The sequence below is a fragment of the Podarcis melisellensis genome (genome assembly GCF_964234715.1).
Source record: "Podarcis melisellensis genome assembly, chromosome: 7".
Classification (NCBI taxonomy): domain Eukaryota; kingdom Metazoa; phylum Chordata; class Lepidosauria; order Squamata; family Lacertidae; genus Podarcis; species Podarcis melisellensis.
In genome coordinates, this window is record NC_138539.1 from 59,154,076 (window position 1) to 59,170,492 (window position 16,417).

The 16,417-nt window shown below is 38.1% G+C and overlaps 2 protein-coding genes across 3 annotated transcripts in view; one reads left to right on the forward strand and one right to left on the reverse strand.

Moving 5' to 3' along the window:
- The window catches only part of RNF144B (ring finger protein 144B), an 80,112-nt gene extending 79,414 nt beyond the window's left edge, over positions 1–698 (reverse strand). For both annotated transcript variants that reach the window (XM_081919271.1, XM_081919269.1), the window contains exon 1: positions 557–698. The gene's annotated coding sequence lies outside the window, so the exon portion shown is untranslated. The remainder of the gene's footprint in view (positions 1–556) is intronic.
- DEK (DEK proto-oncogene) lies at positions 550–15,909 on the forward strand. Its single transcript, XM_081919267.1, has 11 exons — positions 550–693; positions 2,360–2,497; positions 3,998–4,099; positions 4,601–4,710; positions 6,717–6,811; positions 8,149–8,269; positions 9,746–9,931; positions 10,665–10,800; positions 11,700–11,848; positions 13,815–13,883; positions 14,264–15,909. The coding sequence occupies exons 2-11, from the start codon at positions 2,371–2,373 to the stop codon at positions 14,273–14,275; spliced, it is 1,107 nt and encodes a 368-aa protein (XP_081775393.1). The 5' UTR covers positions 550–693; positions 2,360–2,370; the 3' UTR covers positions 14,276–15,909.
- Positions 15,910–16,417: the final 508 nt, after the last annotated feature.

The following is a 16,417-nucleotide window of genomic DNA, read 5'->3' on the forward strand; positions in this document are numbered from 1 at the left end:
GTTGTTGGTAGATTTTACAGATCGGTGGCAATATGGACACGGGGTTTTCTCTCTATGCTTAGCGCGCCTGAGCTGGCAGAAGAACCAGAGCTCTCATTGGGCTGCACTCTGGTCCCTTTCTCCTTCAGGAGTTGCAAATGCGCTTTCGTCTTGCGGCCACTTTAAAAAAAAAAAAACCATTAGGACCGGCCCCCCAACCACAGCAGCAAGCATGCTCGAGGGCGCCACCATGGCAACTTCCGAACCGCCTCCGCCCCCAGTTGCACGCATGCGCCGTGGAGCTTCCCCACCCCAACACAAAACCTCCCTTTCACCCAGTTCGCGGCGCGAGGCCTTTCCTTTCTGCCCGTCACTTTCTCAAAACCCCGCCTTACACGCCAGACGTCCCGAGCGCCGATTGGCCAGCGATTTCCCGCTTCCTTCTTCCCCTTTGACAACCCGCCATTTTGAAACGTTGTTGATTTTTATTTTTTTTTTCCTGGGGAAGAGTGAGCAACAGCCTCACGTCTGGTCCCGCCCCCCTCCTTAAGTCTCTACCAGCCGCTGCTCTTGTTACCTGAGGGGCGGTGTGTGTTTTTTTCCTTTTATCTTTTTTCTCTCTCTTTTTTAAGAAATACCGTGGCTGTCCGCCATCGCTGCTGCTGCTGCTGACACTTTCTCAGAAGTGCCCCGAGGTGCCGGTCTCGCGACGAGGTGGGTGTTCCGTTGCTCCCGGGATAACGGTCGAAGGCGAGGTCCTAACGGCCTGGGTGGCGGTTTCGAACGCCCAGGAAGCGACGTTTGCCGCGGGCAGCCCGCTCTGTGGAAACGGTTAAGGCGGCAGGGAGCCTCCTTGCTCGGAGCCTGACAGGATTTCTGTTCCCTCCGCCCGGCCTTGACGTCTCTTCAGCGTTTCCCGCCGGAGTCCTCTCGGCTGACATTATTGCCCTAACCGTTTACTTATAGTGAGGGGCAGATTGAACGGGGAGGGGGAGGGATGAGGGCTACCTCTCTTTCTCTCTCTTCTTCTGCCTCGGTCCCGAAAACCCCGGAGCTTATCAATGCTTAAGGAAGAGATGGTTGGAGCATGGAGTCATGTTTGTTTTGCCAGCGGGATTCTTTCAAAATGTTCCGTTTTGCTCGGGAGTTTCTGTCGTGCTAAAGCAAAAGCCAACGGAAACCTTCCCCCAACAACAACAACCCTTATTCCAAAAACGTCACTGCTTTGGTTTGTTTTAGGAAGAAGAAAGTACAGCAGTCCTAGAAAAACCATCATGAGTTTGAATGGATTAGAGCCCACCTGTTCGGGTGCATAAAGTGGCTTCCGTCTGCTGGTGGTTTTTTATAGGTGTATGTAAAAGTTTAAATAGAAACTTCACATAATGGGGTGAAAAACAGTACAGTTACAGTCTGCTGCATGTTTTGTTTTGACCTCTGGGTGGGCTTCAAATATTTTTGGTTGAAGTGGGGATATGATCCAAGTTAGTGTTGGTGCATGGAAACATAAGACAGTTGTCATTCTACTACATACCTTATTTATGGGGCATCAAATTATGCCAGCACCACACACTATTAACATAATGTGTGATCGTGTAGGATAGCAGATTTCCAAGTTGTTTGGATTGTTTACCTCCTTCCTTTTGTGAAATCTTGTTAAAAAGACATGCCTTGTTCTGTTTAAGTCACTTGGGACCTTTATAACTAGGAATCCGTGTTGAAACCCAAAGCTCAAAATAATTTATGCAAAGTGTATGCAGTTTATTTTGCAAGCACATGTTCAGCTTGCATGCTTTAGTCAGTGTCCAATATTTGCATACTTCTGAACTTGGCCCCCAGAACTATTTCACTGGATTACAGGTAGTAAGTGTGGGTGTTAAAGCATGCGAAGACCATGAGGAATAAGTAGCCATACAGATCACAGGAACTTGACTCTTTCCTTCTTCAGATGCTGCCTGTATTTTTATGTCATTAAAACTAGTTTTTAGAAAGTTTCTTTTTAACAAAGGAGGCTATAGCTAGATTTGTGTAAAATTGCAGAGGATTAAGCACTGTTATGTATAATCAGTTGTATGGGGGAAAATTCCTTCTCAGAAGAAGCAGTTGCTACTCCCAACTTCCGTAAATGTTTTTTCATTTGTCCTTCAGCCCTAGCTTTTACTTTGCGGCATATTTATTAGCCATATGTTGTATCTGATACATAAGTCAGTTGATGTAAACGTATGTAAAACAGTCACACAACTGTTAATAATGTGGTATATGAGAACTTGCTGTTAAGGAGAATTCCTTTCTATGTTGCAAGAATGATGGAAGGGCACATGATCAAATGTTATTTTATATCAAAATCATATTGACATTATATTTCCCCTGTGTTTTCATGCAGAAGAACCAACCATGTCATCTGTAACTGAAAAAGATGGTTCACTGCCTGCTGAACAAACAGAAGAAAGAGAACCGGAAACTGAGGACAAAGTTGAAGATAGTGAAGAGGATGAGGAGGACGAGGAGGAGGAGGAAAAAGGTAGAAAAACGCTAATGTGAAGGAACACTAGAACTTGCACTAAGCTAAATATTTAGGTCAAGATCAAAAAGCCTGTATGCGCAGCAGGGCATTTTAGAAAGCTCTCCAGATGTAGTCCCTTGCCCCCATCCAAGCAAAAACACTCTAGAATGGAGTCCAACATGATGTGAAGAGCTGCAGCTGGAAAGAAAAGGCACTTTCCCCTCAATGTCCAGTATCAGATGGCACTGGAGATGAAACATTTTTACGGATGCATTTATGGAAAATTAGTTAAAAACAATCTTTGAATATTCTGTAAAATTATATGCACACTGAGTTTTTAATAATGATAATAAACAATGATAGCTCTTCTAACTGAGATCAAACTGTAACCTTCTGAGAAGGTGTTTGGGTTGCTTTTTCTCTAGTAATTTAGAGCATTAATAAGTTATGGGCAGCTCTGCAGAGAGCACAGATGTGCTTGGGGTTCAGAAAAAGGTAGGAGAGCCAAGAAGTACAAGTAGGATAAAGTGGACAGTTTTGTATAGGTGATGGAGAATGAGCACTTCTTCACCTTGCTCTTATTTTTATATAGGAACAGCCATCTGTTTGTATAAACTTTATGTTGCATGTGAGTAAGGTTTTAAACGCACCTAGGTTACATGTTTTGTTTATTTACTTGTATATTAGGCAAAATGGTGAGTTTAGTATTTGGAAATCAATAATCTGGTTTGATAGTCATTTTACAGTCTTTATACGTATATATTACTGGATTGTAAGCTTTAGATAATTAGAGTTTAAATAGTTCTGTGTATAAATAAAGGTGACCTGGGCTGTTTCTCTTCCTCATTGTGTTTTGCATTATTCCAGTTCTGGTGGTTACTTCCTTTGTTTCAGGGTTCAGATTGAAAAGTATGATGAGTGGCTTGCTGATACTATTCCTATCTAGTTTCTCAATTTTAATTAGAATCTGTGTAGACATGTTTGTTCATAGAGGGACTAGTTTTTTGAGGTCAATACGTATTTTATTAACATATACTTTCTGTGGGAACTAGCAAATATTTCTTGTTAGTTGGAGAATGAGGAATGAAGTAGTGTCAGTCAGGTGTGTATGTAAAGTCTCCTTTCCAGAGCCAAGCTTGAACACTTGTTCATAAGTTGCCATTACAACGCTTCTCAGTTACAATCCTTCACAGCGCTTGGGGGAGGTTGCGTTTTCTTACGTGACTAGAGAAGGGCTGTTGTAGATTTATTTTAACAAGTAAAATAAGTACAACATTTAGTGAACCTTCAGAAATATTCCAGCTTGGAAGCCCCGGTTTCAGAGTGAAAATTGCCACAGGTGTGGTGGCAGATCTGTAGATCTCCATGGCAGATCTGTAGTCCAACCCTAATTTGCTACAGTTTTGGGTGTTCCCAGAATGTTTCTTAGAATATTAAATATGTACTTTTGATCTATAGGTCTGTTTTTTCTATATGGTAACTGTGTTTCAAAATTTTATATATAATTGTCTATTTCAGAAAAGAGTCTCATTGTTGAAGGAAAAAGAGAGAAGAAAAAAGTAGAAAGATTGACCATGCAAGTTTCTTCATTACAGAAAGAACCTTTTACAATTACACCAGGCAAGTTATTTTTTGCATACTGTATATTGAACATGAGTTATCTTTACATGTTTTTAAGTAGCAAGTACTTAGAACTCATCTTGTTCCAAATAATTCCAAAAAATTAAAAATAATACCAATTTTATTATTTATATGCCTCCCATCTGATTGGGTTGCATTGGAGCCATTATATCAAAATGTTGAAATTATTGTCTAAATTTAATTCAACACTTGACTGCCTTTCAAGCAGAAGCATGTTAGGTAATCTTAAGGAGGACCCATACAATTTTTAAAATATATATATATATATCCACAGCCCCTGTCAAAAAATTATACAACAATACCAATCATTTAAATATATATGACTGATAATTATAACCACCTCATAAGTGTAATCTAGTAACTATTAGTAAGCATTAATGTTGTTAAATAGTAACTATTAAATGTTGTTAAATAGTAACTATTAATAGTAACTATTAGTAAGCATTAATGTTGTTAAATGTAATACATTTTCCCTTTCAGGAAAGGGACAAAAACTTTGTGAAATTGAAAGAATACAGTACTTTTTAAGCAAGAAGAAAACAGATGAACTTCGAAATCTGCACAAACTTCTATACAACAGACCAGGCACAGTAAGCTTAGAAAACACTATCAAATTTGTTTTGAAAATGTCATGAAATATAAAATGGCCTTGTTTCTGAAGGCTGAGACTCTTTGAAGTCCTAAAATGTAAATAAATTCCATTTAAATCAGTGGAGTGGGCTTTCCAATAGCTTGTTTGTATGTGAAAACTACATTTCCAGGCCTTACTTGTGCTTCCTGGAATTATTAATTATATTATCTTTTTTCTTTGAGCTTTTGACCCTATACAAAGGGTATTTGAAGCTCCCATCTGTTCAAAAACAATTTGCCATGTGGTTGTTACTGTGGAAATAAAGTGAATCCAAATACCTCTTTGCCTTACAAAGCTAGATGTAGTCATTTGGATCTTATCCAGTTGACTTTGGAATGGAGTCTTTATACTTTAATTTGTCCACCACCCCCTATTTGAATATTCATTTTTTTCTCAATAATCCTGAGATTGATAAATGTAGAGTCTGCTGGTGCTAGAAGTTACTCGCACAATCCTGTCTTTGCTCAGGGTCTTAAGCCTGTTTTTGATTCTCACATTCCATCCTTATTTTGTTTGAAATTGCTGCTAAAACAAGTGGCCCTGTAACAAAATACTGCATTGTGTAGTGCTCCTGTTCAGGGTTGCAGCCACATCACTTTCCAGGAAACTCCATTCTATTGTCCCTCAGATTTGCATTCTTCTTCCACCACCACACCTCCCAGTGGTCAGCATTCTATGGTTACTGGGTTGTTTTGGAGTCTGCTTTTGCGCGTGCACACACACACACACACACACATACACACATGTTTGCATGTAGACCTTGGTTTTTCCAAGCCTGCTGAAATCTCCCTCTTGGGCATTAATGATACCATTTTGACTACATTAAAATCTACAAGAAGAATTATTTCGCTAAGGGCTTTATCCAGCACTGCACATGTGGGCTTCTGCTTCCACAAGGACACTTGAGCTTCCTTCCCTCCTGCACCTCCCTAAAATCTGCTCTGGGTTGTCCTCCAACCCTCTGGAGCAGATTTTAAGGTCATGCAGGGGGAGAGAAGAAATTGAACTTGTTGAAATCAAGTTTGTTCTGCTCATGCATAGAAAGGGTTATATACATAGGAAATAATAGTCCTTCTAATATACTTTGTCTATTACTATTCTAACATTTTTATTTGTAAAATGCTTAAGCTTATCTTGGTTATGAAGAGCAAAATTGCTTTATGAACTGCTTTTTAGATACTTTAATTACCTGTATAATTTGTCAATTGAATCCAAATCTGTCTATATAGAAAACAGCTTCTATACAACATATTCCATACAAACTTACCAATATTTTTACTTAGTGTTTTTTTTAAAAAAAATAATAATAGTGTACCTTTTGTTTCTCATGAATGTGATAATTTGCAGCATGTAGCAGCTTGCTGTCTTACAGAAATTGAGGGAGGTTCTTCCTGAAAAATTCCTTATCAAATAAGGGTATATGAGCTATTTTAACATTTGCTCTTATTTATTTCATACATAATTAGGTAGTTATATTCAAAGGTGAGCAAAAGTTTATGTGCTAATCTTGTAGCCTTGTTTATAGGCTACAAATTTGCAGTGCTCCTTCAGCAGCAACTTGATGTTCATTGTGCTATCTGGCTGAGCACCCTTTCCAGCTTTACCTTTGAATTGATTCCATAATTACCATGTGTCAGATAATCACAACTGCCTCAACAATGCAGGGTCACTTTCCTCTCTTTCCTTACTGTACTGCACTGTCGTCTTCAAAGATAGGAAAGTGTTGCCTAGGTAACTGGAAGACTCTTCTGAAAAATGGTGATCATTGCAGCTGCAAATAGTCAGAGAAGCAACACATTTGACGGTAGACTCAGATTGTTTTTGGAAAATGTTGCATCCTGTTTCCCTTGAATTTTCTGTTGACGAAAACTTGTTCTAAGCCCTAGTTGAACTGCTTTGGATCAAGACCTGCCTGGTATAATGCAAATACCGCTCTAAAATGCATGTTATTGTGTTCTGTTTTAGGTTGCGTCATTAAAGAAGAATGTGGGCCAGTTCAGTGGCTTTCCATTTGAAAAAGGAAGTGATCAATATAAGAAAAAGGAAGAGATGTTGAAAAAGTAACATTTTAAAACTTTTTAGTATGATCAAGTTTCATTATTTATGTTAATACATGCATTTTAAATCTTGAGCAGAGCAACTGCTTCAAGCCCTGTTTTCTATCCCTGCACATTTCAGTTAGTAACTTCAGTGTATAAGTATTCTATTTCAAACCATATCCATAAACATAACTGAAGGATAGTTTTATATTACACATGTGAACATTTTATGTCTAAAATGAATGGGTTTACTGGTGCTGAATTGTTTCTAATTAACTACTTAGTTGAAGATACAAGTGAGTATCTTGTTCAATAAAATATTGCTATTTTCATGCACAAACTTGAGGTATGGTCTTGTGAAATTTAAGCACATAAATATTGGTGATTTTTCTAATAGTTGAGTTACACATACTTAATTTTCCCCCTTGAAATGAAAAGCACTTAAACGTGCATACCTTTGGCTAAATTTTGCCCCCAACATTTAATTCAAACTTAAAATTCTCTGCCACCTTAATATTTGTGCAGTACTTTTGTAGAACTTAAATTTATCCAAAATAAATTTGCAGTTATAAATAGTATACAATGAATATTGTATTTTGTAATGTGTTTTAAGATATTCAGAATCTGTGGTTGCACATGTGGCAATGTCTTTTTCCTCCTGGCACTTGGTATTTCCAGTTTCCATTATAGTGCAATTTCCAGCACTTCCCTCTATGGAGAGGGCATAAGCTGCTACCAGTGTACTTAGGCTGACTTGTGGTAAAGATGGCAACCCATAGAAGCTGCCCTTCCTTCCATTATCACGCAGACTCTTCTAGACAATGGTGGTATAATCATGTTGGTAAATAGGGGTTGGCTGTAACTTCTGAAGGGTGAATTTTATTCCTGAGGGCTGCACAGGTTTCTCAGTTGTTGCACCATTGATCTTTGCGTAAACTATAAAAGCTATATTGTGGCTTCTTTCTACTGACAAAAATTTGAGAAGGTGTTTAAATAAATGAATCCCTATACCCTTTGAACTCTTATCTTTGAATTCTGTCCTTAGCTGTAAAATATTTCCTACCTGCCTGGTTGGTATTTCTAGTTTTATTATAAGTACTGTTTTTATAAGACGGGACATGCAATCATTGAAGAAATATTGTCAAAATGTCAATTGCATTTCTGTGGTTTGTTTAATTTTTGTGAGTTGCCTTGAGTTTTGAAAAAATCAAAAAGTGGAGTATAAATAATAAATTCATCAATTGTATGCTTGTAAGATATATTTGAAAGCGCAGGTAGTCAACTAAACTATCTCTTTGCTCCTGTGTATTAAGATCAACTTTTATCAGCTATGTTTAATAAAGGGTATTTCTCTCTAGGTACAGAAATGCAATGCTGAAAAGTATATGTGAAGTTCTTGATTTGGAAAGATCAGGAGTTAATAGTGAACTGGTAGCCAGAATCCTAAACTTCTTAATGCATCCAAAACCTTCAGGCAAGGTAAGACAAGAAATAATAATGAAGCTATATTTAAATCACATTTATCATCTTTGTGGTGATCATGCTTTTTATGTAGAGTTGCTATTGCTGTCCCATGTCAAACAGTTGTTGAGTTTTGTGTGGCTTCCCCACCAAAAAAATCGCGTGTATGCTTTGCTTGATTCATATATGCTCTTGAAGATGTAAGTAACATGACTGCAATTCTATTAAGCCACTAGTGAACATCTTATTAGGTTCTTTATTATATATTATATGTTGTTCTTGTGGAAAATAAGAGAGATGGAAGAAGGCAATCAAATAGAACAAAGGCAGAGCTCAAGGGGGAAATGAACAGTAGCATTCTCCTTACAAGGAGTACTACAAGATCACTAGGTTTTGATTGCACGAGACCATGCCTAGCAGCTATTAAACATTTGTTACAGCTGAGGCCCTTTTAAAAACAAATATGCAATTTCTATTGAACGGTGCATATGAAAACACAAGTTTTCTTCCACGAGTTTTGAGAATGAGGCATTCAACCTGGAGTAAAAAGCTCAATAACAAATTATGTTCTCATTGCCTTACAGTATTAGGCAATATTACCTAACAATTTATTAAAAATGGAAAAGCGATGTCTCTGAATTTTGTGTTTCTGCTTCTCTGGAAAAGACAGACACCACCAGTCAGCGAGGCTGGCATCTGAAAACAAACAAAGAAAAAGATGTCTTTATTTATAGCACTGCCAGGAATGCTGTAATAAGACTCTTCAAATGGGGAGTGAAATCCTTCCTGAGCTTGTCACTGCTTTCCAGAATTTTCCTCTGAAACCACATTTGTGGAAGGTATCACCCATATATTTGGCATCAAACATGGCTCCTGTCATGGGAAACAAAAACTCAATGGCAACATTGCACTTGCCAGTCTTCCATATTCAAGCTGCTGATTGATAGCTAAAATAATAAGTGGAATCTGCAAGAAAACATTGGAAGTGCTGTTGTGCAATTCCATTCCCCCTCATTGGGCTATTTTGGGAGGATGTTCCCCTACTAAAGATCTTAAAATGAAGGATGGTATATAAATAAACAAATTTAACCCCCCCCCCCAATAAAAAACTCAACAACTTTTGTGGCAACTCTAACTTATGCAAACTTTGGAGTCCCTCCAGATCTGCTAGTTCCTCCATCTTCTACAGGTATGATACTGTTTTGGCTACATAAGAAATGGAACTCACAGTATGACCATCTTAAATAGAGGAAATACCTTCAATTGAATAATTATCCTTAAATAATACATGTATGTAATGTCTATAACTTCATTCTAAAAGAAAACTGTAATCTCATGGTACCTTTTCAAAATGACCATAGTGAAGGATAACACTTTGAAGGTGGTTAAGGTCTAGGCAATTACTTATCCCCCATAGAGTCTTATAAATAAATAGATAGAGAGTTTTAAACCTATTTTGTTGTTTGAATTGCCTCAATTTTCAATATTTAATAGCCATTGCCAAAATCCAAGAAAACACCTAACAAAAGTGGGAAAAAGGAACGCAGTAGCTCTGGAACGGCACGGAAAGGCAAGCGCACTAAATGTCCTGAGATCCTGTCAGATGAATCCAGTAGTGAGGAAGATGAAAAGAAAGAGAAAGAAGAATCATCTGAAGAAGATAAAGAAAGTGAAGAGGAGGTAGGACCTATTTGCAAACTATCCATGTTGAAGGCCAGCTACAGTAGGCTCTCTGATTTGCTTAAAGGGCATTGAGCTGGAGATGATAGGATTATAGAGAAAAATATTTTCATTCCATAGACCTATTGACTTTTAAGTTATTTGCTTAGTGATCAACAGACTTAAACTTGAAAGTAGTGACTAGATGCTGATAAAGTACAAAGACTTGTTTGCTAGAGGTGTGGATAGGAATGTACCACAGGTTCATTGTTCTTCGCATAATTACTTGTTATTTTAGGGACAAAAATGCTTGGTGCTCACCTCAAACAAAGGTACAGTTCTCAACAGAACTAGCTAACGCCTTTCAGCCTCACACCTTCATCATCCATTGCAACCTTACAGTGACAGCATACTAGCAATGGGACACTGTCACTATCTGCTGATGGCTTTTGGGGGGGGGTGACAAAAAAATGGTTAGCAGGCCAAACTTAGCCAGTTCACCACCTTCACTATATAATGCAAGGTTAGTTTTTGAATCCCTGCAAAAGCAGAAAGGCATGTTCTCTTAAAATGCAGGGGCATTATTAGACCTAGAGAGAAATAATGCAGTTACAAATAGCTTGCATGTGTATTTTGGCTTTGCTGCAAAGAGTGCTTTCTAGCAATAAACTATCCTTTAGCAAGAAGCTTCATAGTGTTAGGAGTGGTTTATATTGTAATAGACTTTGATGCTCTCTTCTTTATCACACCACAGCCACCTAAAAAGTCATCCAAAAAAGAAAAACCCAAGCAAAAGACAGCTGTGAAAAGCAAAAAGGGCACAAAGAATGCTTACGTCAAGAAAGCAGATAGCAGCACAACCAAGAAGAATCAGAACAATTCCAAAAAAGGTGAACCTATCTTTCTGGGGTCCTGCAAGCAGACAGGGACAAGAACAGAAGAGTATATACAAATACAATTATACATACTTACATAAAGTGGGGGGGGGCATAAAGATGAATGCTTTGTAACAAAGACAGAAAAGTGAATGGAAGAATGTTTGACAGCACGACATTATGGTAGAATGTTGGGAGGAGTGAGAGCAAGCGGCAGGTGAAGAGCGTCGGTTGAGAACAACAGTTTAAAAAGAGTGGCTGAAGAGACGAAATGAGAGGAAAGAAATGGTTAGAGTTAGCATGGCTTTTAAGGAGAAGAGAGTTTTGTTAAGATAGGGCATTAGAACTGAGCGTTCTATATTAAGCGGCTGCTTTTTTTAGGTATTATGTTTCCTAATATATGTGTGTTTTAACTGCCTGTTCTGGTCTGGGTGGATTTTAAGGTTAGTATACATCACCCTTCATACCTTGTGTGCATGCACTTAGTCATAGAAAGCCTGGACTCAGTAGAGTAGCTAAGTGACTGATCTAGTGACCTCCCTGGAACATGGCTTTGTAGGGACTCAAGGGAGGAGGTAGGTGGCAGCAATGGTGAAATGGCCAATGGTTTTAAGGGAGCAGGAGACCCTTAGTGGTAGGTAGGTAGAGTTGGGACATCAAAGGTAACAAATAGGGGATATGCTGGGATATGTGAGCAGAGATAAGGGAAACCACAATCCTATAAATAGTTTTTGAAACTTCTCTCCATTTCCAAAGAAGCTTGCTAGCTGGTCTTGACAGCTGTCATTTGAAAAGCCCATGTTCAAAAGTGCTTGAACACAACTAAGTCATTCAGTTTTTTGGTCCAGGTGAAAATGTTCAATTGGAAAGAAATCATTATCCACAATTTAATTGAAAAATATCTTTACATTTAGAAAGTGAGTCAGAGGATAGTTCGGATGATGAGCCTTTAATTAAAAAGTTGAAAAAGCCACCTACAGATGAAGAGCTGAAAGAAACAGTGAAGAAGCTTCTGGCCAATGCAAACCTAGAGGAAGTTACAATGAAACAAATTTGTAAAGAGGTACAGATTTATGACATTAGTTTTCCACTTTCGTTGTTTTGCTTGCAGTTTACAGCACTAATGTGGGTTTTTCTCGAAAGTTTTCCTTTGCAAATTAGGGAAATTTGGAAAACTCCCTGTGGCCCTAAAAGCAGGAATGAGGAACCTTTTTCAGCATAAGGGCCATATTCCGAGTGGGGAACCTTCTGGAGGCCACTTGCCAGCGGTGGATGGTGCAATAGATGTAATTTTATATTTGTACAAAAGTATAGGGTACAGTCTGTCCAAAGAAAATTCAAAGGTTTCTGCTCATATATATTGATCCAGGCAAGCAAGGGACATTATAACATTTCAAGTACACATTCAAAAAAAACTGGAGGAAGATGTGGTCTGGGGAGAGTAAATTGGAGATACCTGAGGAGTGATCTCATTTGCCATGTTAGTTTTCCTTGTACAGTGGTACCTCGGGTTACAGACGCTTCAGGTTACAGACTCCGCTAACCCAGAAATGGTACCTCGGGTTAAGAACTTTGCTTCAGGATGAGAACAGAAATCGCGTGGCAGTGGCACAGCGGCAGCAGGAGACCCCATTAGCTAAAGTGGTGCTTCAGGTTAAGAACAGTTTCAGGTTAAAAACGGACCTCCAGAACGAATTAAGTTCTTAACCCGAGGTACCACTGTACTGCATTTTATATAGACACGAAACTGCCAACCTTGCCTAATGTTGATTTGCAGTTGGTATCCATTAATTGCTACTTTCACATTGTTAATTATCTGAAGAAAGATGAAGCGGTGAAGATTTGTCTCCCCCCCATCACTGGTTTGCAGTTAGAAACCTTTAGAGTCAAATGTAAAAATGCATGCACATTTCATAAATTATTATGCTTTCTTGTTGGTGCAGGAAGAAACAAGTGAACTCAGTTTATGCTGTCTGTTTTCCTAGGGGGCAGTCATAATCCCATTATCTCAGTATGGTATAATTATACAAAACATAGTAAAACATATTTAGGTTAACCCCTGAAAGATAACTAGCATAGGTCCCATGTCACCCCCTAGTTTCTTCAGAGCCTGCTTTGCCTCCAAGGGCTCAGTGCAGGGCAATAAACAATCCCTATTCTGTCCTTGCAAAAAAAACTGTGAAGGTTAGACTGAAAAACTGTGAGTGATCTAAGGGTTCTTCAAGGTGGATCAGAGAACTGACTCTGGGTCTTCTCAGTCCTAATTTTGACACAAAAGCGTCTATTTGGATATTATATCTACCTTTTATACCTCCCTTGCAATATCAAAAGTAAAGGGAGATGCTTCAATTTAATAAACAAGCAATCTCTCCATTCTGGTACTCACATTTAAATTGCAAAAGTTATACAGTGGTACCTCAGGTTAAGTACTTAATTTGTTCTGAAGGTGTGTTCTTAACCTGAAACTGTTCTTAACCTGAAGCACCACTTTAGCTAATGGGGGCCTCCTGCTGCTGCCGCGCCGCCGGAGCCCGATTTCTGTTCTTTTTCTGAAGCAAAGTTCTTAACCTGAAGCACTATTTCTGGGTTAGCGGAGTGTGTAACCTGAAGTGTGTATAACCTGAAGTGTATGTAACCCGAAGTACCACTGTATTAGACACTTCTACATGCATGGTGAGAGTCAGGTTAGAGAATAGAAATATTTGCAAGTAAGTATAAGTCTTTATGTTACGTTGGAAAAGTGGAGTGGAGTCAGACATGACATATAAAGGATATGGTTAACTATGCTTTGAATATTTGACTTCTGTGGTGCAAACTGGGGGAGGGAACAATTTTAATGAGGCTTTAAAAAGCAGGCTCCCCAAATGCAGTAGTCCCAATCCAGATTCTTACCTTTCATGCCTGCTCTTAATGTATTTTAAAAACTAATGAGATACTGTTTGTGGTACAACCAGTTTGACCCTTAGTCATTGGGAGAATGTTTGGAATGTACCATTTGACTTACCTTTGTGTTAAATTGGTTGTTACAGGTGTATGAAAGCTATCCCAGTTATGACTTGTCTGACAGAAAAGTCTTCATCAAAAAGACTGTGAAAGAGGTAAATACTTGATCAATGAAATATCATGTGATGATCCAAATATTAAAAGCTGCTCTTTAAATTTGGAAATGTTGGGTACCTAGGAAGATCTCAGTTCCTGAAATTCCACCGAAAGTTTACTCATTTATTATGTTTAGTTTCAACTCAATGAATTTAAAGTAACTTTAAGATAGTCCCCCTTATCTAACATTTCACAGTGTACCCTTAAAGGCCTGTAGTCCATCCTTAGCCATATTTACTTGGAAGTAAGTCCCATCAATTCCCCTGGAACTTCCTTCCAAGCAAGCTGTTAGAATGGCAGCCCTAGCAATGTGTTTGTGGGAAGTGGGATTTACAAAGTAGGCTAAAGATTAAAAGTACACAAACTCTTCTCTTTTTAGCTCATTTCATGATCTAATGGGAAGAAAACGAATGCTGCAGACTTGTTCCCGTGGATTTAAATATTTTACAAACACCAGCAAAACCTTTTTTTAATTTTTGTTTTGTTTCACCCTTTTGGGTGGGCATAACATAGTATTTAGTCAGGGATGATTCTACTGGCTTAATGTTCTGAGTGTTAATGGAAATTACTTTAACTTTTAAAAATTGCATTTAATGCAGTTCTTAGGTTTTTGCATGGCCATCAATGTTCCCTGCTTTTACTTTGTACATCATGGAATTTCTTTGTACAAGCAGATTTAATATAGCTATTGTAGGTTTTAGTGCATTGTAATGTAGAGAATTTTTTAAAAATCAGTTGATACGAAAACTGTTGTATCTGTATGTACACATGCTAAGACTGTCAAATACTGCAGTATTGGGCATTACTTTTAATTTGAATACATACCATTCATTCAGGAAGAAGTCACATGTCCTGATCATGAATGCTCTAAATTATGTTATACTATCTTGCATGTGTAAGATATCTGAGAATTGTGAAGAGCATAGTAACTTGCAAATTGTTATTTTTGTACTTTTAAAAGCGTTCTGTTTGTATATATATGCTTAAAAACAGGTTGTCGGGGTTTTTTAAAAAATCAGTGTGTTTTAGAAGATTTATGACCAGTGTCAGTGTTCAGGAATGAGGCTGAAATTAATTAGGAAACAAGTTTAACTAGCATTTAAAAAGATGGTGTTTCTTGCCTTATAAGGGAATAATTGCACTCATATTTTTCAGTGTTTAACCTGCTAGAGTGGACTACAGCTAATTTCGTTCCAATGGCTTGACATGATACCCTACACCAAAGGGTGACAAACCTCTATCCTGTTGGTCTAATTAGGTCCAGCAGGGGACTGCTTCCAAATTATGCCCACTTGCCCAGCCCCACACATAACTGATGTCAAGTGGGAGGCAGGTAAAGGTGTAGCCTTCACTTTGAAGTACATTTCCCAAGAGTTCTATTGAGCCTACATACTGAAATAAATACATAGGAAAAACCAAAACAACTTTGAGAATTGCAATAAGTATTAGAATCTTCTCTGAAGGTATGTGAGCTAAGTTCATAAGCAATTTTTGGTGTTCAGCTGTTCTAGAATCCCTATAAAATCAAGCTCCCTTATGGTAAGGAATGATCTTTGTGGTATCCACTGGACAGGTTTCCTGTGTCTGTATCCAAAATTAGGCTGTATTGATAAATGAATAGGTGTTTAAATGTATTAATAGACACCTGCTGCTTTGATTCAGTGTAAGCTTTGAAATTTAAAACCTGTTTTGCAAACAATCGTTCATGAAGTTTTATTTAATGAAAAGTTTCATGAAACTTTTTGTTAATGTGCACACATGATCATGACTTAAAGCTCTCAATAAATGCCAAACAAGTATGTGTCATAATGTGAAATGTAACTAGCCCCCTCCATTACTGTATTGATTATAAGTTCTGCTAATGTATTGTTCAGGAGTCAAAAGTCACAGACCTATGTTCTGAAACTAGTCGGCAACTAGTAAGCTGATCAGTCTATCATTTTTACTGCTTTCTTTGCATGTGATCCTTTATATTAAGGCTGAGTGTAACTAAGTTTTGTATTCAATAAATGTCTTTAAGAAAAATGTATATTTTGATATTTTAATACATGTACAGTAAAAAAATGATACAGAAACAAAGGTGCCTGTTGTGTATCACCTTGCTTTATAAGATACAAGAGTATTCCAAACCCAAATGTTGAGGTGTAATCTGTGCTAGAGGTGTGAACACATCAAACCCTTACTTAACCTTGAGTAGATGTATGGAACAGGCAGTGACCGTTTTATGTGTGTCCGATTGATGCACAAACTCCCAGAAGTGGCAGATGAGCTGTGGCAATGGATGTGATTGCATGGTATTTAAGGCCCAGTAGGCCTGAAGTGATGGCCTGCTAGGCTGGGAACAAGTGTGGAAGGCAATTTCAGAATTATTGCCACCTTCTTCCATCAGATTGGAAGGAAGTGAACTTTGCTGAGTATTGCTGCCATCTGACATGGAATCTTTGCCTGTTCCAGGAAATGTGGTTGGCCCTAAAGTCTGTTCCCTCTAGCAGAATACTATTACTTTGAAAGGATCGTCAGAAAGGAGCAGTGG